This window comes from Helicoverpa armigera, chromosome 10, assembly GCF_030705265.1.
Source record: "Helicoverpa armigera isolate CAAS_96S chromosome 10, ASM3070526v1, whole genome shotgun sequence".
NCBI classification, from domain to species: Eukaryota; Metazoa; Arthropoda; class Insecta; order Lepidoptera; family Noctuidae; genus Helicoverpa; species Helicoverpa armigera.
Window position 1 is genome coordinate 6,918,211 of NC_087129.1, and position 24,485 is coordinate 6,942,695.

Below are 24,485 nucleotides of genomic sequence, written 5' to 3' on the forward strand. Positions count from 1 at the left end.
ACCGTGTAACGTATGATTTTTTAATAATATTAATATTCTTCCAATGGGACATTCATGTTAAAATTTTGAAATTATAGCCATTAAAATATCCAACATCATCAAAAGATAATCCTTGTTGATAAAATTGTGTTGCGATGAATTAGGATTTCAGGAAGCAATGGGATAGTGGCTATGCATGATTTTTACAGGCTGTAGAATAACCTCTTCCTACAGAGGTAATTACTAGCCGCCATGCATAGCATTAATTACTTATTAAAGCGTTTTCACACTAGCAGATTTTCCGCTCGGCTTTTCCGATCGTAAGAAACCCCAACGAGCAATCAATTGACAGGTATCGGTTCAAAGAATGACATGTACAACCGACAAGCTTTTTATCGCTCGGAATGTGTCGCGCCTTACAAAACGAAGAGGAAAGTATACTAGCGGGAAAACGCTGCAAACTATAAACATTTCAGTTTTTTCAGTTTGATTTAAAAGGAAAATTCAAATCTTTCATTTAATTTACGAACACACTCTTGCCGGTTTTCTATCAGATAAGTAGTTGCCCATCACGGGGAGGGCAGACATTCAATACATTGTTATTATTAAGCCGGAGCGTAGTGGTGTGCCAGCCAATTTTCCGGCAAACGCCCCGGCGGCAAACGGCGATCCGGTATTCGTTTGTTCACGAGACAACCGCTCCGTGTGGTAACCATTTCACGCTCGATTTCATCTCCACCACTAAAAATAGGGACATATCTTCCGAACGATCTATTATGTGGAATAAGAGAAAAAGAAAATAAATGTTTTAGTGTGAAATAAAAATATGTGCTCTTATTGGATGATGCACGTTTGTAATAGGTGATTTTTGATATTATTTTAATGTTACAATACAAATTATTGTAAACAATATGTAGAAGTATTTTTGTTGTGTTATTTGTCATTAAGTTGGATGAAAGATAAATAGAACAGAAATTAAATATCTCACGAGAACAGCAAACTTTGAATACAAAGCTTGCGCGCTTGGAGTGGTTCTAGTGACTGAGGGATTGCTTGCCTGTTGCGTGTTCGATTCTCGTACAGAACAAAGTATAGGTAGACCTTTACGTAGCTATCTTTGTCATCTTTGAGATAACATCAAAGAAAATGTTCCTTATCGACTACCTTGAGAAAAAAATCTAAGAAAAATAAATGCTTAGTTTTTTCGAATGGAATAGAAAATAATTTGTTCGAATGCTGACCAAGCAAACTCTTTTTCGATGAAATTCTATGGAAACTACTTTAAAGGGCCCACCTACACAAGTGCGCAGATAGACGGTATTCTAAGTAGGCTTGATGAATGAAAATGATTCACCAATATATTCTAAAAGGATCTCGATCTTCTTACTTAGCCGTTATCCGCACGGTCGGTTTATTTCAATTTCGTTCATAAAAGACGCTATTCTCGGATTTGAAGTAGATTTATCATGCTCGGATAAAGCGGGCACTTTTTGTGCTTTTCTTGTGCCTGGATCTGACCCGAGATCTGTCCACTTAATGTGAATAATGGTGTACGATGGAAAACGAATGCGAACGCGAACACAAAGGACAACAATGCGAACGATTCCACAACTCGATACAAGGATTTTGGCGAGATAATGCTTGTTGTTGTGTTTTCATGGCTTTATGTTTATTTGGATTGTAAGACGGTACGGTGATGGAAAATCTTATTTTTTCTACGCAACTCCTGAAACTTAGTTCATTATTGTGGTGACTCCACACTACTATTTCCACTCATGTAACAGATTTCTATTTATTGCTCTCAAAGACTCATAAATTAGTATTTATTTTTTCTCAACCATATTTTAAAAGTCTGAAATTAAAAAAAAAAAACCGGTTTCAAACATTTTTTTGTATCACTTTTATTGGAAAATAAAAAACATAAAATTATAAGCACTGGAGAAAACTTTGGTTTGTACAATTCAAATACCTACCATATTTTCTTACACACGTGTCAAACGTCTGTTTAACATCTTTGTAGATATAGTAACATCAAAAAAGTTTACCGTAATTATTTAAAAGCTAAGGTTAAACAAATATGTACAGCTACTTATTATGCCGCCGAAATTATGCATTACGAAATTATTGTGTAAATATACAAACAAGTCTGTGGGAGAGATTCTCAGTAAAATATATTAAAAGTGTGCACAGACCACAAAAATACACCTACCTGTATTTATCTCGAGTCAATGCTAACGGCGTCCAAATATTTGCAAAACATGAGGTAAACATAATTAATGCGAATTTCACACTGTACAAATATGCAGTCACAGTCGCAAAATCATACAGTAAAAATCTTAGTTCCAAGGTAGAATACCACAACTCACCCTTTTAAGTAACTTATCAAGGAAAACTAAGTAGAACATGATTGCATCACAACATTATACATAGACATTTTAATGCACATCGTCATATCGGCCGCCGAGATGAAGACGATATCTGAGGAATGCGAGACGTCTACGGATAATCGATTCCTTAGAGGCAAAAGCTCCCGTGATCGTGAGAGATGCACTCGAGATGAAGCTACGCTGAGTATCCTACTCTGACGTAGTTCCGTGTCTGTGTACTGCGATAGCCTTGATCTGATATACATTTCAAGAAGCATCGTCTGCTTGCTGGCAAAAAAATAATGGACTTTTCAACATAACTTCTCAGGATTGCAATGTTGTAAAGAATTTACGCCACGTATGATAACAAAAGAATCAGCATTCCACACGGCAGGGAGGAGTCACGCGACCGCTCCGCCGGACCGTACACCGCGTAAATAGTTAAATCTACTACTCTAATACAATTTGTAGTAAACCATGATCCCGACGCTAAGGTCGCATTATCGGATTGGAAAAAACTGTTACAAAACAATCTTGGTGGAACAAAATTGAATCTTACATGTGAAGATTTTAAGACGCTATTGGTTTGTAAGTGGAGACGTGAATACGAGGCCGAGTTTTACAATGTTCATGTGACGGCAGGACCTTTTTGTTGGGCCTTTTGTGCAGAGAATCCGCGATGCCCTGGGGGCCGAGGGGCACGATTTCCATTACACGAGAGAGTTTTTCGAAGAGGTCTTTGCTTTCCGAAAATTTTACACTAGATTCAATTATGTTTTTCTAAAGCTTCGGGTTACTAAACCACGGTTCTATCTTTTGTACAATGTTTAATTGCCTATGGAATCCGGTTGTGATCAGGGTAGGTTAATAACCTATGTTTTACAGCAATATTATATAAAAAGTTTACATTACACTGTTCGAGCTTTCTATTTACTGGTTGTAGTAGGTTATGAAACCAATCAGTTCATCAAAATTGAAATGAAATGCGTGCTTCAATGCTGCAGTTCAGTAACGCAGTAAGAACGACAAAGTATTGTAGTGTATAACTATACATACGAGCGATACAACGCTGCGTTCAAGATCAGGGGAACGTGCAGTCGCTGCTGGATGCGGTGTACAAATGATGCAATATCGGCTAGTCACGTTTAGCTAGTATTTTGAGCTTCCACTTTGCTCGCGCTTGTAACACAATGAGTTGCTTCAGTTTTGAAAATATGCTTTGCCTGTCAGAGGTAGGTACTTGTCGACGCGACTGTAATCAAAATAGATACCTACTCGGTATTTTGTAGTGCATCAGTACGATTACCACATATGTACTTTGATATTGTTATTGGTACTAATTACCTACCTTTTGTTAATCGCGGGAGAATTCATTCAAAACTGTTTTTCGCACTCGTATGAAGGAAGTTACTTACCTCCAGTAATATTCATATCAGAAGAAACTGGAGTTACCTATGTTCTTCCTGATTTTTTTAGGGTTCCGTAGCCAAAATGGCAAAAACGGAACCCTTATAGTTTCGTCATGTCCGTCTGTCCGTCTGTCCGTCTGTCCGTCTGTCACAGCCGATTTACTCGGAAACTATAAGTACTACAGTGATGAAATTTGATGGGAATATGTGTTGTATGAACCGCTACAAAAATATGACACTAAATAGTAAAAAAAAGAATTGGGGGTGGGGCCCCCCATACATGTAACTGAGGGATGAAATTTTTTTTTTCGATGTACATACCCGTGTGGGGTATCAATGGAAAGGTCTTTTAAAATGATATAAAGTTTTCTAAAAAACATTTTTCTTAAAGTGAACGGTTTTTGAGATATCAGCTCTCAAAGTCGTAAAAAGTATGTCCCCCCCCCCTCTATTTTTATAACTACGGGGTATAAATTCTAAAAAAAATAGAGGTGATGCATGCTAATTAACTCTTTCAACGATTTTTGGTTTGATCAAAGTATCTCTTATAGTTTTTGAGATAGGTTGATTTAACTGTAATTTACGGAACCCTTCGTGCACGAGTCCGACTCGCACTTGGCCGGTTTTTTAGATACACTTTTGATATCTATTAATCCCTGTCTAATTTAAAAATCTATCCCTTTCAAATCCTGCGTGATGTCATTGTCATGACTTTTGTTTCATTAAACATTTCTTTGCTCTTTCTTATATCTATCTGTCTCTTTCATTTTGTGCATGACGTCATTGGCATGTCTTTTGTTTCATTGGACATTTGTTTGCTCTTTCTTGAATATCTATCTATCTCTTTCATTTTGTGCGTGACGTCATTGGCATGTCTTTTGATTAATTGAACATTTCTTTGCTCTTTCTTATATCTATCTGTCTCTTTCATTTTGTGCGTGACGTCATTGGCATGTCTTTTGTTTCATTGGACATTTGTTTGCTCTTTCTTGAATATCTATCTATCTCTTTCATTTCCTGCATGTCGTCATTGGCATGTCTTTTGTTTCATTGGACATTTGTTTGCTCTTTCTTGACTATCTATCTGTCTCTTTCATTTTGTGCGTGACGTCATTGGCATGTCTTTTGTTTAATTGAAAATTCGTTTGCTCTTTCTTAAATATCTATCTGTCTCTTTCATTTTGTGCGTGACGTCATTGGCATGTCTTTTGTTTCATTGAGCATTTGTTTGCTCTTTCTTGACTATCTATCTGTCTCTTTCATTTTGTGCGTGACGTCATTGGCATGTCTTTTGTTTAATTGAAAATTCGTTTGCTCTTTCTTAAATATCTATCTGTCTCTTTCATTTTGTGCGTGACGTCATTGGCATGTCTTTTGTTTCATTGAGCATTTGTTTGCTCTTTCTTGACTATCTATCTATCTCTTTCATTTCGTGCGTGACGTCATTGGCATGTCTTTTGTTTCATTAAACATTTGTTTGCTCTTTCTTGACTATCTGTCTATCTCTTTCATTTTGTGCGAGACGTCATTGGCATGTCTTTTGTTTTTAATTAAACATTTGTTTGCTCTTTCTTGACTATATATCTATCTCTTTCATTTCGTGCGTGACGTCATTGTCATGTCTTTTGTTTTATTAGACATTTGCTTGCTCTTTCTTGAATATATATCTATCTCTTTCATTTTGTGCGTGACGTCATTGGCATATCTTTTGTTTCATTGAACATTTGTTTGCTCTTTCTTGACTATCTATCTGTCTCTTTCATTTTGTGCGTGACGTCATTGGCATGTCTTTTGTTTCATTGAACATTTGTTTGCTCTTTCTTATATCTATCTGTCTCTTTATTTTGTGCGTGACGTTATTGGCGTGTGTTTTGTTTCTATTTAAACATTTGTTTTCTTTTTCTTAGAAATTAATCTCCCTTTCATTCCGCGCGGGACGGTACTTCACGTTGATTCGAATGAGGGTTTTCTAAAATGGCATCTACGAGGTGGCAGCACCGAGTCGTCAGGTCCACCTGTCAAAGCGCTTATCTTTATTACGAAACGTGAACGATTTTAGTGTTTTTTTATTTTATAATTAAAACAGTCTATTATTGTTTTACAATTCAAATGCCGCCGATAAAAAACTAAACCATATTGTGTAAACAAATTATAGTAAATTATGTTATCTACCTTTCAATGAGCTTTTCCTTAGTACCGGTAAGTTTTGCACCCCTCATTATGAGCTCAATTTTTAGTTCGGAAACCTTTTTCTGACATTAGTCCATAATAAAATCAATAACACTTTCAATACAACTGAATTTCAATAAACAATAAGTTCGGCACCTACAATTCCATACTATTTGACAGCTGTTTGGACCAGCCGCATACGTAGCACCACCCGGTGGCAGAAAAAGAAGAGAAAACACTCATTGAAAAGTATTTGGAAAATAGCGATTATTTTTTATTTATTTACTAATAAAATATTTAAAAAATATTTCACAAATCGGGTCCAGGCATCTTTGAACAACCGGTGAAAGTACATAAATAAATATTAAAGATGCTGACGAATTGGGAAACTCCTTTTTGAGAAGTCGGTTAAACCCGTGTTTTGCATAGATAAAAAATCCCTTGAAAAGGTTTATAATTCCCTGGGGCATTTCTAGCACTACATCCATCGTATATTACATCGGCAGACATTATTTCCGCGGCACATAAAACGTATGTTACAAGGATACATGACTTACTTGGGGACAAAAGTCAGGCGGAACATCTGTTAAGCAACTTCTTAAAGTTGTGTGTAAGAACAAAGTAGAATGTGTGTCCTTAGGGCCCGGCCGCATGGCTCCGTACAAACTTTCTGTATAAACCTCACTCAATACACAAAACCGAAGGGTTTTTTATGAAATGTGTACACGCTGTATTCATGTTAATTTATTTTTAAGCTTGTTTTCTACAGTTGATATTATTGTTCTGGTGTATTCTCCCCATTTATCGATATAGCTATGATTTAAAAATATTTGTTTTAAACTTAAAAAAGCACTAAGCCAATATCAAATCATAATCGATTTGAATAAACGATTTTTGAGTTTGAGTTTCGAAACCAAATCCCGGTTGAAAAAGTTTCAACCTTTTGGACTAGTTTCAAATTTGGATGATTGTTTCACAGATCATAAAACAACATGAAGATCAAGCCAAATTGCGAACCTTTCTCTTTAGAAGTCGGTGTAAACATTAATTATTAGATATTGAAACAACAAAGCATTGCTTTTACGCTCCAATTGTACCTAATATAATGTGTTTAAGGCACACAGGCAGGCAGGCAAGTGAAACTCGATTAAATTCCTTTTAATAGGCTGTTTCTACCTGTCACTCGCATTGTGTATCATATTACAACGTACTAAGTGCACGTTAGACAAACATGAGCGACCAGCGACTTTGGGTCTTGGGTAATTGAGAAAATTGTTCATAGTGAAAACGTTTACTTATAAACAAATATTTGTGCCTAAAAGTCACTGACTTGAACAAAAAATACGTTTATTGTATGCATTATTTGTTTCAATAATTATTCTCTATTATCGAGCAATTAGTTTACAAAGGAGAAATGCAGAACGTTTACTTGAGCACTGCGCACACGGCGCGGCGTCTCGTAGCGTGTTTCTTTGCCATGCTACGCAAATTGAACTACGCGCTCGCGTAGCGTTGTGCCTACACAATACGCTTACGTTACGCCGTAAGCGAAGAGTCTTACTTTAATTTCCTCGAGCTTTAAAATTAAAACGCTCCTCTCAACGTGTGAACAAACTGATCGACACACTAAAAACTAACGTAAGTAGTTCACGAAGCACAAATCTACCCACACAAGCAGTTTCATAAGCAACATCAATTATAATTGTAAATATCAATTAAAGGCTTCAGGCGATACGCTTGCCAAGGTTTATTTAGTCTCAGATCTTCGGTTACATAATTGTGTATGCTAAAGGCATTTCTAATTTCATTACTACGTAAAATTAACATGAAATACAATTGGTTACGAAACATAAAAGTAACTAAGCACGTTGTAATAAATACGATTGTTTGAACTTATCCCTTTATTCTTGAAAATGTCTAAGAATTTATATTTGGGGAAAGCGTTCTTTAATTTAACAAAGAGTAAACACCAAGTGTCTTTAAAATGACGGCTTCCCACAAAAATTGTATGTCAAATATCCCCCTCCTTAGGGTGAAACGCCGAGGGTATGCACCGTAAATGTTGATATTGTAATTACAAAAGTTATTATGTCTGGTACTTGAATAAATGGCCAATTCGTTGGAAATATTGTCGCTACGGTAATGTCAGGTGATTCGGCGACGGGCTCCCAACAATACGGTAAAAACGTTCCCGTAATTACGATCATTTTATTTGCTATTTCATTAACATGAATGGTGATCGCCATCCGGATTGTATCTGTTGTGTAATCATAATAAAATCGATACAACCTATAAAGTGTTTGTTTTGCCGTGTGCGGCTTTGCATGATGAGTGTTTCTTTATACAGGAAAAAGATGAATCTGTAGACGCATAGAAAATAACTGATATATCAAACAACAATTTCTCACGAGACGTTTTCAATTAAAACCCATGCGATTAAAAAACTAAAAAAGCTGATACAAAAATAATGAAATTAGTAAGAGGATTAGCGCAGGCCGGCGTCAGACGTACGAACTAGTATGCGGTCTCGTGCGGAATGAGGACCGCACTGAATTTTCTGGTCCGTCGCGCCGCGAGATGGAGGGACCTTCGGAAAATGCCTAATAACCTGCGCTCTACACTAGCTAATGAGATGCTGATTTTAATTAGTAGCAAATAGGTAGAAGATCGAATTTTAAAAACAATACTTACATGCATTTTGAAATATGTTTCTTGTGACTAAGTTGTGTGTGTGAATACGTTGTAAGTAAGCATCTAGTTTTGCTACAAAATATTTTTATCTAATCATGCTGTGATTTTAGCTTCGTAAGTTAAAATGTAACACACCAATCAAAAGCAATCAGAAAATCACACGAACATGAAAAAAACATCCCAAAACGTCACCAAACCACTAACCTAGGTAATCCAATCAGCAACACTATATGTTGTGGCACGGCCGCAGTAAACAGACGTATATTTGCGTACGTTTCAAATTCTCGGCGCATTCGAACACGCAGGGCATTTCACCTGCCATAGTTTATTACCTATTCAGCGGACTCGCACAAATAAAACTGTATAATGCATAAGCGAATGGCGAGTTTGATTTACGAGCGCGCGGCGGCGGCCGGCGAGTCGCGAGCTGAATAACTAACGCACCTAGGGGCTATTCAAATGCCCTTATCCCGTGTCCGGCTGTTGTTACTGTAGTGTATGCGCGGGCGCCCGGCGTGAAGCAGTCGTGCAACAACCGTGGCCGCGAGCGTACGCGTCCAGCGCCCCGCATATACTAGATTCACTCCAGTCTAAAAGTGTGTTTTATTTGCTGTCCAGTCAGTACAAGTGGCGACGAGGATAAAAGTGAGTACATTGTGTCCATAAAAAATAAAAAATAATAAAAAAAAAAAAACAGAGGAAGAAACAAGTATTATATTAATGGTTGCTTACCAGTAGTTTGCGTATGAATTCGTTGTAAACCACCTAGGTATTACAAATTGATAACAAATAAGAGTATGAACAATGAAAAAATTAATACCCATTGTCACTATACACATAAGCAATTAAAATAATACTTAAGGGATTGATACGTAAACGAATTTTTCTGGTAAACGAATCTAAATATATCTACCTCCATACCTATCTTTATTGTTAATGGCTTGGTATTGCACCAGGTGAAAACAAATGAAGGCCACGCAAACACAAAACTATGAAAAAGAAATGTTATTGTGCACGTATAAACAGAACCGGTTCCTCTTTACTGATGACATATTTAAGTTAAATTAATTTCGAGTGCAATAACGATCTTAAGTACATGCAATAAGGTTAAAAAAGAAAATACATATTTACAATGTATCTATTTTACTTCTCTGTACAAATTACCTTCATAATCTTTACGTTTACCATAGTGTTATTTACAATTCTTTTAAAAGATTAATTCATACCTACCCGCATAATTATTACAATTCCATATTTTTCAATAAGTATGTGTATTTATTATTGGATATGGTTTAATTAGTAATACATTCAAAAAGTAATAACCATTTCAACAACAATTCAGCTTACGGATTGAAAATGTATGTGTATTAAGGTTACATACTTATTATTTTCTACATCATTAACAAAATTACTTATTTTATTTTACCTACTTATATGCTTGCACAATTAACATCATAGTTATAAATGATAAGGTGTAGACCTAAAGGCCATGCAATAAGTTAGTGACAAAAGGCCACGCAAATCACAATTATAATAAAAGTTCAATAAAAGGCCATGCAATGAAGGACCATGCCGATAAATCAACCTATTTAAAGGGAATGTGTAATATGGTATAAGCGACATTATTACACTAATAAACTATAAAAATATAATAAGGTCCACGCTATGATTATTCACCAAATCATAATAAGGCTACGCAATTACAATACTGTTACTAATTTTCAGTAAAGAGCCACGCAACATAAAAGCTAATGTTTTATTACAGGCTGCCCCAAAATGACTCATGCATCATCGGTACTTCCGAACTTAGACCATTTTGACTGCGAAGGCGACCCAACATCTGTTGGCACTCGCTGGGAGAAATGGAAGAGGGCATTTGAAATTTATTTACTGGCTGCCAATGTCGATACTCCAGTACAGAAACGTGCTACTCTCCTCCATGTTGGAGGAATAGCACTTCAAGAAGTTTATTATAACCTTCCCGGAGCTCATGCCGAAGTCGCAGAAGGTGTCGATGTCTATGCAATAGCTCTAAAAAAATTGGACGGTTATTTTGCTCCAAAGCAAAGTCGGATTTACGAAAGGTACCTTTTTCGTCTTATGAAACAGGAGGATGGAGAACAATTTGAACGATTTTTACTAAGGTTGAGAAACCAAGCCGACAAATGTCAATTCCATAACAAAGAGGAGCATATTATCGATCAAATCACTGAAAAGTGTCGATTAGTCGAATTAAGAAAAAAAATTTTAGAATGCGGCGATACAATTACTCTAGACGAAATCATTAGTAAAGCAAATGCATTGGAGGTTGTAACTCGACAACTAGAACAATTTAAAACAATAAATACGAAAGATGGAAACAATTTTAACAAAGCAGAAATTAATGAAATTAATAACAAGAAAAGATATAATAAACATTTACAAAAACAATCATCATATACAAAATGTTCTAGATGTGGAAGCTCTTCCCATTTTTCTAATGACACAAAATGTCCAGCAAAAGATAAAAGATGTGTAAAGTGTGGTTTCATCGGTCATTTCCATGAACATTGTAGGACCCGACAGAAAAGAAAATTTTCAAACAGCAAGACAGAGACGACACACAAAAAACCAAGACTAGGAACCAAAAAAGACGCTGATAGAACTGAAATTGACTACATTTTCAACCTGGATGAAGAAGGAAATACAAAAAGTAAGGCAGATGAAGTAGAAGAGAAGGAAATAGATAAGTCCCGAATTGAGTATATTTTCCATCTAGATGAAGACGAAACTGTTAAGTGCAATTTAGGGGGAGTTAGCGTTGACATGTTAATAGATTCAGGAAGTAAATGCAATGTTATTACTGACAAAACATGGCAATTCTTAAAAGATAACAGCGTAAAAATTTCTAATCAAGTACGCAAACCTAATAAGATACTTATTTCCTACGGCAGTAAAGAACCCTTGGACATTATGGGCTCTTTTGAAGCGGACATTTCAGTGGGTAGTCATAATAGTATAAAATGCACCGTTTATGTCATCAGAAACGGTACACGTGATCTATTGGGCAAAGAAACTGCGATTCAATTAGGCATACTTAAAATTGGACTTCAAATTAATGCTGTTAGCAATGATGTACCTTTAGAAAAAGCTTTTCCGAAGTTCAAAGGAGTGACTGTCCAGATTCCAATAGACCAAAAAGTTAAACCAGTCATTCAACCATATAGAAGGGTTCCCATCCCTTTAGAAGAAAAGGTTGCTAGGAAATTAAAGGAACTTAAAGAAGCAGATATCATCGAGGAAGTAAATGAACCTTCACCGTGGGTATCACCGATGGTTCCAGTTCTCAAAGAAGGACAAGAAGAGGTACGTATTTGCTTAGATATGAGAAGAGCCAATCAAGCAATTATTAGAGAAAATCATCCCCTTCCCACGATGAATGAACTGCTACCTAATTTTCGGCAAGCTAAATTTTTTTCAAAATTGGATATAAAAAACGCGTTCCATCAACTCGAAATTCATGAAGATTGTAGGTACATCACTACATTCAGTACTAGCAAAGGGCTGTATAGGTATAAAAGGCTAATGTTTGGGATTTCATGCGCACCTGAAATGTTCCAAAAAATTTTAGAAAAAATGTTATTAGGTTGCGAAGGTACATTCAATTTTATCGATGATATTATTATACATGGTACTACAGAAAAACAGCATGACGAAAGGTTAAGTAAGGTGCTACGAGTTTTAAAGGAAAATGACGTTTTATTAAATAAAAATAAATGCATTTATAAAACTCAAACAATTGAATTTCTTGGTCATGTACTTTCAGCTAAGGGCATTAGGCCGCTTGAAAAATATTTGACAGCCATTAAAACTAGTAGAATACCAAATACTACTGAAGAAATTCAAAGCTTTTTAGGGTTGGTTAACTTTGTAAGTAAATGGATTCCTAACGTAGCCACCCTTACTGAACCTTTACGGGAACTGTTACGGCTAGGACTTGGAAAGTCAGCAAACGTTCAACAATTTTGGACTTCCAAACAAGATGAGGCGTTTGAAGCTCTAAAAGAAAGCATTTCTAACATTAAAACTTTGGGTTATTATAATCCCTCTGACACAACTCAGGTTATCGCTGATGCCTCTCCTGTGGGGTTAGGCGCAGTGTTGGTCCAGGTTGGTAAAGATGGTCCCCGTGTGATCGCTTTTGGTCATAAGTCTCTTACTGATTGTGAAAAGAGATATTGCCAAACTGAGAAAGAAGCTTTAGCGCTCGTCTGGGCAGTGGAGCATTTTAAAATTTACCTATTGGGCAAAGACTTCGAACTAATAAGCGATCACAAGCCATTGGAAACCATTTTTGGACGAACTTCTAAACCATGTGCCAGAATAGAACGGTGGGTCCTCAGGTTACAGGCGTATAGGTACAAAGTCGTTTACAGACCAGGTAAATCCAATATAGCTGACACAATTTCCAGACTTTGCAAAACTTCTTCGTCAGAACCATTTGACTCTGAAAATTATATTAATCAAATAGTAAATTACAGCAGACCTGTTGCGGTTCCATTAAACGAAATTGAAAGATGTTCTGTGGGAGACGAAGAAATTTTAAAAGTCAAAGAGGGTATTTTTAATAATGATTGGCACGATTCTATTAACTATTATAAAAATATACAAAATGAGCTATGTTTTAATGGGAATATTCTTCTTCGCGGTACTAGAATAGTCATACCCGGTAATCTCCGTCAACAGGTACTGGAAGCGGCCCATGAAGGCCATCCAGGTATAGTAGCGATGAAGGCTCGTCTTAGAACTAAGGTGTGGTGGCCTAGAATTGATAAAGATGCTGAACATCTAGTAAAAGCTTGTCGAGGCTGTACACTTGTATCTAATCCTACTCCACCACATCCGATGAAAAGACGAGCACTTCCCGCCGAGCCTTGGGTCGACGTAGCGATGGATTTCTTGGGGCCCCTTCCTACTCACGATTACCTGTTGATTGTTGTTGATTACTATAGTCGGTATAAAGAGATTAAAATAATGCGTAGCATCACTTCCCTGGATACGATAAAAGTCTTGAAAGAAATGTTCTCCAGACTAGGTTATCCAGCAACTTTGACGTGTGACAACGGAAATCAGTTCACAAGTGAGGTTTTTCAGAAATATTGTAAGGAATGTGGAATTATTTTGTACAATACAGTCCCATATTGGCCTCAGATGAATGGGGAAGTTGAAAGACAAAACCGGGATGTCTTAAAACGACTAAAAATTTGCCAAGCTGAAAACGGGAACTGGAAAGAGGACATTTTTAATTATTTGATGATGTATAATAGTACACCACACTCTGTTACAGGCAAATCACCCTCGGAACTATTTTATAAAAGACAATTTAGAGACAAGATTCCGGCAGCACCAGATATGGAATACAAAACAATAGATGAAGAAGTGAGAGACAGAGATCTACAAATGAAAGAAAAAGGAAAAGAGTATGGGGATCTTAAAAGGAAAGCGACAGATAGCAACTGCGAAATAGGGGAAAAAGTATTGGTAAAAAATGTAATTAAAAATAATAAGTTGACCTCCAATTTCAATCCTACTACCCATACAATAACGGATGTGAATGGTGGCGATATTAGTATTCGAAATGATGAAACCGGGAAAGAATATCGGCGTAACATAGTGCACTTAAAGAAAGTAAATGATTCATGGACTGTAGTTGGTCAAAATAATAATAATGATGATTTAGAGAGCAATGACTGTCAAGGGTCATTAAATTGAACTTATGATATTGTTAACTAGGCTATTATGATTGTTATACCAATTTAAAATGAAGTAAAATCGAGTTCGTTTTGTTTATTTGTCTATTTACAGAGATTATGTAATAATGATACTTACATATATTATCAGACTAGTTGTTATAAAAATTTAAGTTGTAAGGTTAATGTACTCTGATTGTGATTTTGAAATTATGTGTTCAAATTAATTAAAATAAAGAAGGGATGTAGTGTATGCGCGGGCGCCCGGCGTGAAGCAGTCGTGCAACAACCGTGGCCGCGAGCGTACGCGTCCAGCGCCCCGCATATACTAGATTCACTCCAGTCTAAAAGTGTGTTTTATTTGCTGTCCAGTCAGTACAGTTACACTTCAACATCTTATTATTTTAGTTTTGGGGAACTATTTGCATAATGTTGGCTCTTGTTTTAGTTTCATACTTCGAATTTAACGTTGGCTTTAGAACTTTCCAAAAAGAACGCAGCAATTGAATTGAAAATGGTAATTGAAAGTTTTATACGACTGAATAAAAACATTCTGCGCTAGCTCGATTTCCGTTTCAAACTGCTAAATAAAATTAAACAAGTTTTTTCAATTAAATGGTCCCTCACGTACATGCGTAGTGTCCATCTGTCTGCATTGTATTTATTACTAGCGGCATATACCTACATATGGATAGCTTATTTAGTGGGTGTCATAAAAATGAATTTATGGCTACACTAACTTTTTGCCAGGACTCTGTGAAATTCATATTTTATTTGCTAGTTCGTTGAAACTGTAATGCCAAATGATATGGCAATGTTGGTTGTAGAAATGAATAGATAGTGCAGTTTAAAGTAAATTGTGTACAAAATGTGAACACTGTTCTCACAAAAATATTTTCAAACCATGCAAAGAAAACTACGAATAAGTTTGAATGTCCTGTTTTCTTCTTTCATCATGTTTAGTGAAAAAAGCTCGTGAAACACAACAAGGATCTGCTATTTAGAGTTCATCTGTGTCCATATCCATTGTTCCAATTCCAAATGCTTGTTGTATGGTCAAACCTTTCAGTTGACCCTTACGATGCGGTTACTTAAAATCCCCCAAAGGATCGAGAGACACGGTTTCGCTTTTACGAAAGCATTATTAGAGATACTAACTTTTAACACCATATGTGCTATAGACAAGCATCAATATGTGACGTATGCTACATAGATGTTGCTTAACCTAATTGATGTTTACCTACAGAACCACCTGTGAAGCCTAAAAAATTACCACTCAAACCAACAGACGTGATGAAAAGCTATTGGGACATTAATGTAATCAGAAATATAGCTAATTTGCTAATGGAGCCAACCAAGGTGGCGTAAACTCGGCAGAGATTGTAATCTGGCAACCCCGACCTGTGGCTCTTTACAATCCACAGACCTTATGAAACTATTTTATGATCTCGTAATTATGTTGAACACTTCCCGCGAGCGTGTGTGTGTGTGTGTGTTGAAACAGTTTGCGCACGTAATTTAAATAAGTAAATAACGATATGGCAATAAATGTGGAGCTTTGTGATTGCATTATTTAGGTACCTGGATACATTTTCCCCGGGAGTGGTGTTTGAGTTCCTAAGTGCACATAAAAACGTAAGCAATCAAGGGGCCAGATGTTTTTGCCAAGCACATAAACGTGAATGGCGTGAATTGCAATTAAGCTCGAGTTTCGATACCTTCAAAATATATGCAATAAAATTTATATTACCTTACCGAACAAAATCTATTGCCAAAGTAGGCAAATGGCATAATACAAAAGTAAAGTGGAAATCGTTAAACTCTTAGCTATTTCAGTTATGGGATTATTCGAATTTTAACTGGCTTTCAATAGAATTATTAAAATAACTAAAGAAGATCCAGGGCAAGTGTACTACTGTAATTTCTGTTTAGGTACATTTTTATGAAGTTACATTATTATATTTTATTTCTAATATGGAGGCCACTGAAAGTTAAGAAAAATTAACTAAGGTCAAAGGGCGAAATAAAACTTAATAAGTTAATTACATATTTAGTATACTGTGGAAACAAAGAAGAAACCACAGTATCTTAATGCTGGAAAATTTCTGTCAAAAGCCGAATATCACATAAAAGCCATGGTCAATATTACAAAACATCGGTTTTGTTACAACCATTATAACATTATTGTTGAACAGTTAAACTTTATTGGCGATTTATTTTTCTTTGACATCAGAGATTTCGTAATGTTTGTCTTTTTATGGGCTTGTGAACAGTTTGTGTAATCGCTCTTTGATAGCGGCTATTTATTTCGGGTTCACGCCAAAGTACCGATAAACTGTAATGACGTTGGAGCAAATGTATTAAAGTGTATTTGTTTGTCACGTTCTGTCTCTGCCAGGTGCCATAAGAGCACTAGAATAAGCTCAGCAGAAAGCTCAAATTGCACTTAACTAGAAAACGATTTCACAAAAGTGCTACTTTACTGTTGTTTTATTTATTCGCAAGCTCGTTCATTTCACAAATCGTTCATCTTTGGATACAAAATGTTGATTACAACGGGTAATCAAAACAAATGACTACTATTCTCGCAGAAATAAATTGTTTTCATATTTTTGCCGACAGCCAACTAATTGATATAAAATGTTGTTCTTTTTGAAGGATGGTAGTGTTAATAATAGTTACAATATTTCATTACACAACAGTGACTTTGGGCACAGTTCGACAGCCTGTGTGTCCGCGGTCTAGTTTGTGGGAGCAGATGCTAACACGGTTTAGCGGAAAAAGGGAAACATTGTGCTAACGATACTCCAAGGGAGATACAAATACAGTAAGAAATATTTATGGAGGTTTTTCGGAATGAAATCCTTAGGGATAGCGGGACGCGACGGCTTGGCCCCCGAAAATAGGGGAAAACACGTTTCAAATCCCTCGCCACGTATAACTCTTAATACTGGGATTATAGAATGGCTTCTTAAGTCTTGGGTGCTAAAAGAAAGATAACAAGCAATTAGGATGCTGTGATAAAAATAAATAATTACATATTTAGAGGCAGAATGGCTTTTTTCGGACCTTACATTATTTTTCTCTTTATTCTTTCATATTCATAAGTTAAACTTTATTTTTAAGCTGGGGATAAGTTTCGTAGTAATATTGCGTTAAACTAATATTAAAATCGGCCCCGATGAGGTGCTTACGTACGTTTTTTGCGTTCACCTGGGCCTCGTAAATATTACCCTCGACCATAAAATGCATTAGTAAAGTCTGGCTTTGAATAATGCTAGCGCCGCGTTCTTTCCTGTGGAGGAAAATAGCAGTATAAAGCAAGGTCATACGTTACCTGTTACGGTCCACAGAACTTCAAAAATAAATACTCCTTGTGGGGGGTAGCTCCACTTAAACTACTATGAATAGATACTTGGAGGCGAACTTGAGAATAGTTCTTTTATGTAGTTTCATAAGATTTTGGTGAAATAAAACATTAAGTTTAATCTGCAAAGAAGGAGAGAGTAAGAGAGTCTGCGATGCCAACAGTATAGTCGATCTAAAACTATCTTAACACTGTCCGACATAGGTAGTATTTCGGCCACACAGGTATAAAAGTAAGTAGTCATTTATCTTGACGTATCTAGCGGAGGTCGGGTCCAGCCCATGAGTAATGGTAATTAAGTAACGACTCCTGAGGGACACATCGCAAAGGGTTCACTCTAATTAATTAATGACCATTCATTCCTCTCGATAACTTTGACGTGTTCATGTTTTAAATTCAGGTTGAGATGCGTTTAGTTTTTTTTTTGTTTTATAGACAAGCTTTTCAACAGTGCAAGACTTTTTCAAATCGGTTCAGTAGTTAACGAGCCTTTAGGGTACAAACAAGCAAAAAAATCCCCTCAATTATGTTACTTTAGATCTCATGTGTGACAGGTTGTAAAGTATGTATATGTATTTTACATCCAATCCGTTATTTTTCTTCAGGCATCAAGTCTAAATATAAACTTTTATTATCAGCGTTAAAAACAATAAATATAGGATGAAAATAAATCAGTTCAGGCAAAAAAACTTCCTTTTCCCGGATCTTACGGTGAATAGTTATGTTGGGCGTATCTATAAAGAACATAATTGTAATAATCTGAAAAGTATTTATAAAAGAAATAGATATATGTACAAACCAAGTCTATTCTTAAAGATATGCGAAATGTTTAAATTGAAACTAATACAATTTGAAGAGTACAAAAAGCTTTAGATATAATACAAGAACGATATAAAATAATGCATGAATTAATATGAAATAAGAAAAAATAAAATTCAATCTCGTGTCAAAGGTTTTCTGACGATAACATCTTTAGTGCCTTATTGAGTAGGAGGCTTAAAATAGTAAGCAAGTAAGTAACAATATTTATATGCACTTAAATACATACAACAGTTTTATAAGGGTGGTCTAAGAGGAAAATAATACCACAAACATTTAAGATATATGGTGCGTTTATGGATGTCGAATCTTATGAATGAGGGTCGCAGTTTTTACTCCCTTTTGATGGCTATTAAATTTGACAGTTATGGCTCAGAAAAGTTTGTCCCATATTAGCCATGTAATGATTTGGATTTGGTAAGAATATAATACTCTTTCCACAATGAAATGTGTTGAGACAAATATAAATTTATTTTCTCACCATATTTTGTAACATACATTATTTACAAATAAATGATTTCTGTTTCCACACACCAAATCACAGATTACCTGTGTTAAGAGTGTTTATTTATATCTACTACATAATTATTATATTAAACTACAGCTATTAAGTAATAAATAGTAGTTCTAACTTCATTGATTAATTTATTTGTTCAAATTAATCAAATTAAGCCAGGGTGTTAATTGGTTGATTTACGTAACCGTTTAAATTGACATTTAAGCATGTAGATTCCGGAAGGTATTTAATTACTAGAAATTGATAGAAAACATATTTTAGGCCGTACCTAAAGTACAGTAAACACTACATGCTGCTAAATTGTTTGCCTAATTAGGATGTCTGAATTTATTTAGCTGTCTTAATCGGAGACAAAATAGTCTCAATACATGTTTGATTGAAGGAGATATGCACAATCGGTTTATACTTACCGAAAAGTCTTGTATTTATTGAAATAAATAACAATAGACTTTCCGAATATCTTTATTTGATAGCACATTCTAAAGATGTTCCGCCTTAATATGCTTCTCATAAAATTCTATTTTTATACTTAAAAGAAAGTACGCCGAAACAGCTCCGAATAAAAATATTCCAGACGGATAAAAATTTATAGCGAATCGGTTCGACAGGAAATATTGAAGAAGTTAGATTGAGGAAGTGACGACATTGTTATTATCGCCCCAATCCGCTCGAGCTCTGAAACAATCTTTGGCATTCTCGCTCCAATCGCTCGTTGAGCAGTAAAATCTCTGTTATGATTTCCATCGTCAACTTTCATCCTTAAATATTATTATTTCCGTCTCGGAAAGTGAAGGAATCATCTGACTTTAGGTTACACTACGTGTTAGATATGAAATACATGACGTGGCTCCATTGTATTCCAAATAAAAGAATAGGTATGTTTGTTCTTTTGCGGGAAATAATTTTTCAAGTTGAAACAATTGGCCTTAGTTTAAACACTGCTTGCTCACAACTCAAGAGGACGGAAGCGAAAATTTCAGCTTTTTCACAGCGAATTTTTTGTCGTACTTATACCTAAAACAAAGCGTAATGACCCGCACGGCACGCATTTGTTCGGGAACAATCCGAATAGGCCATTTTTCATGTGGAACAATTGAGGGCGGTACTCCGACACAATTGGCAGAGTATTTTGTCAAGCGGTTGTCGTACGCGACTCGAGCGCAGAACATAATAAGTGCACTCCACACGCCCATTCGACTAGTCGCTGCGAGACTTGGCTTACCTGCTATTAGAATATTTATTATTGCTGTGTACTTTAAATCTTAAATCGAAGATTTTCCTCAGTTACATATAAAGTGATGTAAAGGCTCTTGAGACATAAGTTCAATTGTCATATTGAATTGGGCCCGTTTTGCATGCTTATAAAGCCTATAATGTAAAAGAACGACAAAATAAAAATTATAGACCCAACGGGGTTAATGATGCAGTAACGTATTTATTTAACTTCAAGAAGAACAATAGAACACATGAGGCTATTTACGATATTAATCACCTGACGAAGTGTGTTGGCCGATAGGGCATTAAACCTCGACTCTTATGATTTCATGGCGGCTCGAGGCAGTGCGCTGGAATTTTTCGTTTTATTTTATGATGCCAAGCACTGTCGCGGAGAAATATTGGCTCAGCGGAATAGCTCGTAAAGAAAGCCGTTTTCTTTCCACGGGGTTACGCACCGCAACTACATCGCCGCCTTCTGCTTACATTTTATTATTAGTCCTCATCCAGATTTTATGTCATACGAGATTTCATTTTTAATTATGGTTGCACACTAGACACGGGTTGGCTATGCAAACAATGCATTTGTTTTTCCTTTTTTTACTGAAAAAGAATAGTGCATCAAAATGAACAGTTCAAGATTAAATAAAGATTAAAAGGAAAGTTCTACATTAGTTTTTCAATCGGTGAGTTCGACGGCGGCGGCGGGCGGATTGCACGGAGGTTCGCATTTTGCCGGTTCGCCTCACCGATCCTTTTTCCTCGCACATCATTATTCAAGTTAAGTGGACAGGCCCCGGTCAGGTTAGTGGATGAGTAACAAAAATTCAGGGGGTTGAACACAAATCGGAATATCGTATCATGAAAGGTCAGATACATAATGTTGGGGTAGTAGGGTAAATTCCTTATTATATTTCGAGAGATTGATGTGGAATAATTTGATGAAAAAATGTGTAAGTACGTTGTGTAATCTTTATGAAGGTAAGCAAGATTCTTCAGAACACCAACACGCTTTAAAGACAAATTCAAAACAAAACTGTCCCGTGTAATCTGCATCCAAGCGCACCATCAGTCTAGAGGCAAGCTGACAAGAAGTCAGCTAGTGGAGTATACACAGCAAGTACTTATTCATGAGACAAGTAATAGTGTCCCTGATCCCCTAGCTGTCACGAGTCGACTCGTGCGGCGTGAACGGCACAGGCCATTTGCGAAAATTCAACAATACCATTGAATTTCTCCCGAGACCGCTCCTCACCGTCTCTATAATAAGCTAAACAGATGTAGCGTGGATACGCCGCTCTCAGATCGATGCTCACGTAATTATCGTAGTAGTTGATAGTTTTCAACTGTCTTCTACGGAGACTGTTTTAGTACCTACGTTAAGTGTGTTCTACCATTTTAAGAACCATTTGTCTTTCGTTTGAGTAATTGAAACATTTGCTAGATTCGGGGATTAAACTTACTTAAACTTTTATTTCAAAATCAAAGTCTTTTGCCACATTCCCAACCACATCTGGCAATAGATTCGTATTTTTAATATTTTATGCCTCTAATAATATTTGTAAGGAAATTATTATCGTCTACATCTAAATACGCCCTAAATCATCTGTTATCGGAACTGCTTCCATTTACCAAAAATATTGGATCAAGCAGAAAAATAATTGCTAATTAAACATTATACGTGGCGAGGTGTGATGTTGGCCTAATGTGTCATTATAAGGTGCGAACGTCAGGCATATGTGAACCATTACCGTAATGTCTGAATGGATGACCATCACAGATGTGATAGGATAATTAACTTACTAAGCGGTCTCAGATTATCATTGCGAGATTAATATTATTTGCCAGCGGTCCATTAAGTAGAACCGATGTTTATTAAAGGATGTTTTTATAAGGCTAAGTATGCAATGACTGAATTGAAAATGCGCGGATTTGTCATTTTTTATTTTGACTGCAATCAATGGCAAAACACTAATCATCTGGTTTTCAAACCTCATTCACTCGGATTTAGAAAGGTTTGTATTTTTTTTGTACACCACCTACAAGATTAATCCGTACAAAGCATAAAGGAATGGCGTCCCACGGGCATTTTGGTTCGGGCCCGCAATCGTCCCACGCATTAAACGCTACCATGTAGACGTAGCTTTATAGTCATCACAATGATATTGATTGCTTTGAGCATCTATTGTGATGAGTTTCAAAGAGTACGTCATTGAGTGGGCAGTATTTTATCCTTTTTGTTCTTTTTTCCTCATGTTAGATTGTTAGCTTTTCTAGTGTACAGGTTTATCTGCAATATCAAGTACGTTTTCACTGTGATATTGTGAAATTAATGAATATAAATTCAAATTAGTATGCCGAACGTGGATGATGAATTATCATCAACATATTATCTGGAATTTCGCATACGCCCCGCCTGTCATTCAATTTAGCCAATCAGTTTGGCCAGTCTGTCGTACATATAAAAGGAACTGACGCAAAACTGGGCTTAGTACTTAGATATTTATGATGATATATGAGCATGATATCTAATTAGATACTGTGTATCTAAATCAAATTAATTAGTTCAAGGCGGACTAATATAGAGGCTGCTAAAATATTGATAGCTACTTGGAACGTTCGTTAATCGGTGGTGAAATTCTTAAGGCCTCTTCTTTCGGATTCATACCTCACTATAACCAGAAGGACTCAGAAGGATGAGCACAAAATTCAAAGAACGACAAGCAATTTCCCGCCTGTACATAATGCTTCATACAAACCATGTCCTAGCGTTCAAAAAGAAAACCGATAAAGGGAAATCTTGTGCATCGTCCCTAATGAAGGTACATTTCCAAATAAAACAAAAACATAGCGTGTTTCCAAGTGTTTACACTGTATTTAAAAATACAGAACCTTTTGGAGCGAGAAGATAGATCCTTGCGGAGATTTATAGAAGGCGAGGTCACTTGAGTAATGTCTCGCAAATGTTAATTATGTACATCGGAGATACATTCATTAATTCGACTTAAGGGCCCTTCAAAATGTTAGTACAACAGGACAGGGTAGGGTGAACCCAATTTATTGAACTCCTGAGATATTTCAGATTTATTAATAAACATTTAAGTTCAATTTATTTTTCTTTGATTCCGTTAAAGAAAACAAATGAATATATAAAACGAAGAAATAATAAAAAACATAAAACGGATCAAGAATTAAAAGCGAAGTAAAATAAACATGAATTCATCTATGCAATTAAAAAACCCACTGCTTACGTTTCATAAAGCGTAAAAAGGTTTTTATGTGATTTATTCAGCATAATTTAGTACAAAGCTACAAAATCCTGTTAATCGTTCATTCCAGTTAGCTTGTAATGATTACATACAAATAAACGCTTGTAAGTCCTTAGCACATAACGCAAAATCACGAGAGCTCTCCCGTTTAATTTCTCAACACTTAATTATTTCAATATTTGCAGCAGAAGTAATTAAACGCTGTGGAATTACTTAATTATCGCTCATGTACGAAATATGGAAACGGTTCTCAGTATGTTTTTTTTTCAACTTTGAGTAATAACTCTTTTTTCATACTTATTTGTTTTTTTAATGCAATGTTGAAGTGTTTCCTCAAAGCTGAATCATGAATGTTGGTTAATATGTTTATGGGTTACCTTTATTTTGTTTGCTCTGTTAAACAATCGTGGGATACGGCTTACAATAGAATGCATGACATTTGATCATATCACTTCTGTGACTACGCATATCAGGTACCTTTATGATTTAATCTTATTTCCGTGCAACTCATTCATGCTTAGGCTTATAATTCTGCCAATAAAATCTAAGGTCGTATCTCAAGGTTGTGTATTTAAATAAATGGGTACATAATCCTGCGGTTTGTATTATCTGTAATGCTTTTATTTGTCTAAAAGAAATATGATCATTAATATTTAATAGCCTGCAGATGCAACCATTAGAGGTTTATTCAAATGGACAAACGCTCATAGATAAATATAGTTTGAATGGATACCGATAAATTCGGTTTCACGGCGGAGGTTTATTCGTTTACGTAAACTTTGAGATTGGCTCTAACAAGGCTGGGAGAGGCGGAGAGAACGCCGGTGATTTCTACTCTTAAAATCCAATTTAAATGCATTCCTCTGTGCCACAGGAGGGCCCGCCGATACGCCCCGGGGGCCAATTAACTTATTCATCCTTAACATTTCATTGCTCAACTTGGATACTACTTACG

General features: G+C 36.0%; 1 protein-coding gene across 2 annotated transcripts; it reads left to right on the top strand.

Annotated features, from left to right (window-relative positions):
• The first annotated feature begins 8,827 nt into the window (after positions 1-8,827).
• On the top strand, positions 8,828-14,693 carry LOC126055134 (uncharacterized protein K02A2.6). 2 transcript variants are annotated; one of them, XM_049842875.2, is made up of 2 exons: positions 8,828-9,259; positions 10,380-14,693. In XM_049842875.2, the coding sequence occupies exon 2, from the start codon at positions 10,391-10,393 to the stop codon at positions 14,363-14,365; it is 3,975 nt and encodes a 1,324-aa protein (XP_049698832.2). In that variant the 5' UTR covers positions 8,828-9,259; positions 10,380-10,390; the 3' UTR covers positions 14,366-14,693. The 2 variants fall into 2 exon arrangements, with proteins under 2 accessions (XP_049698832.2, XP_049693551.2); XM_049837594.2 differs by having other exon boundaries at positions 8,839-11,959; positions 13,941-14,693.
• Positions 14,694-24,485: the final 9,792 nt, after the last annotated feature.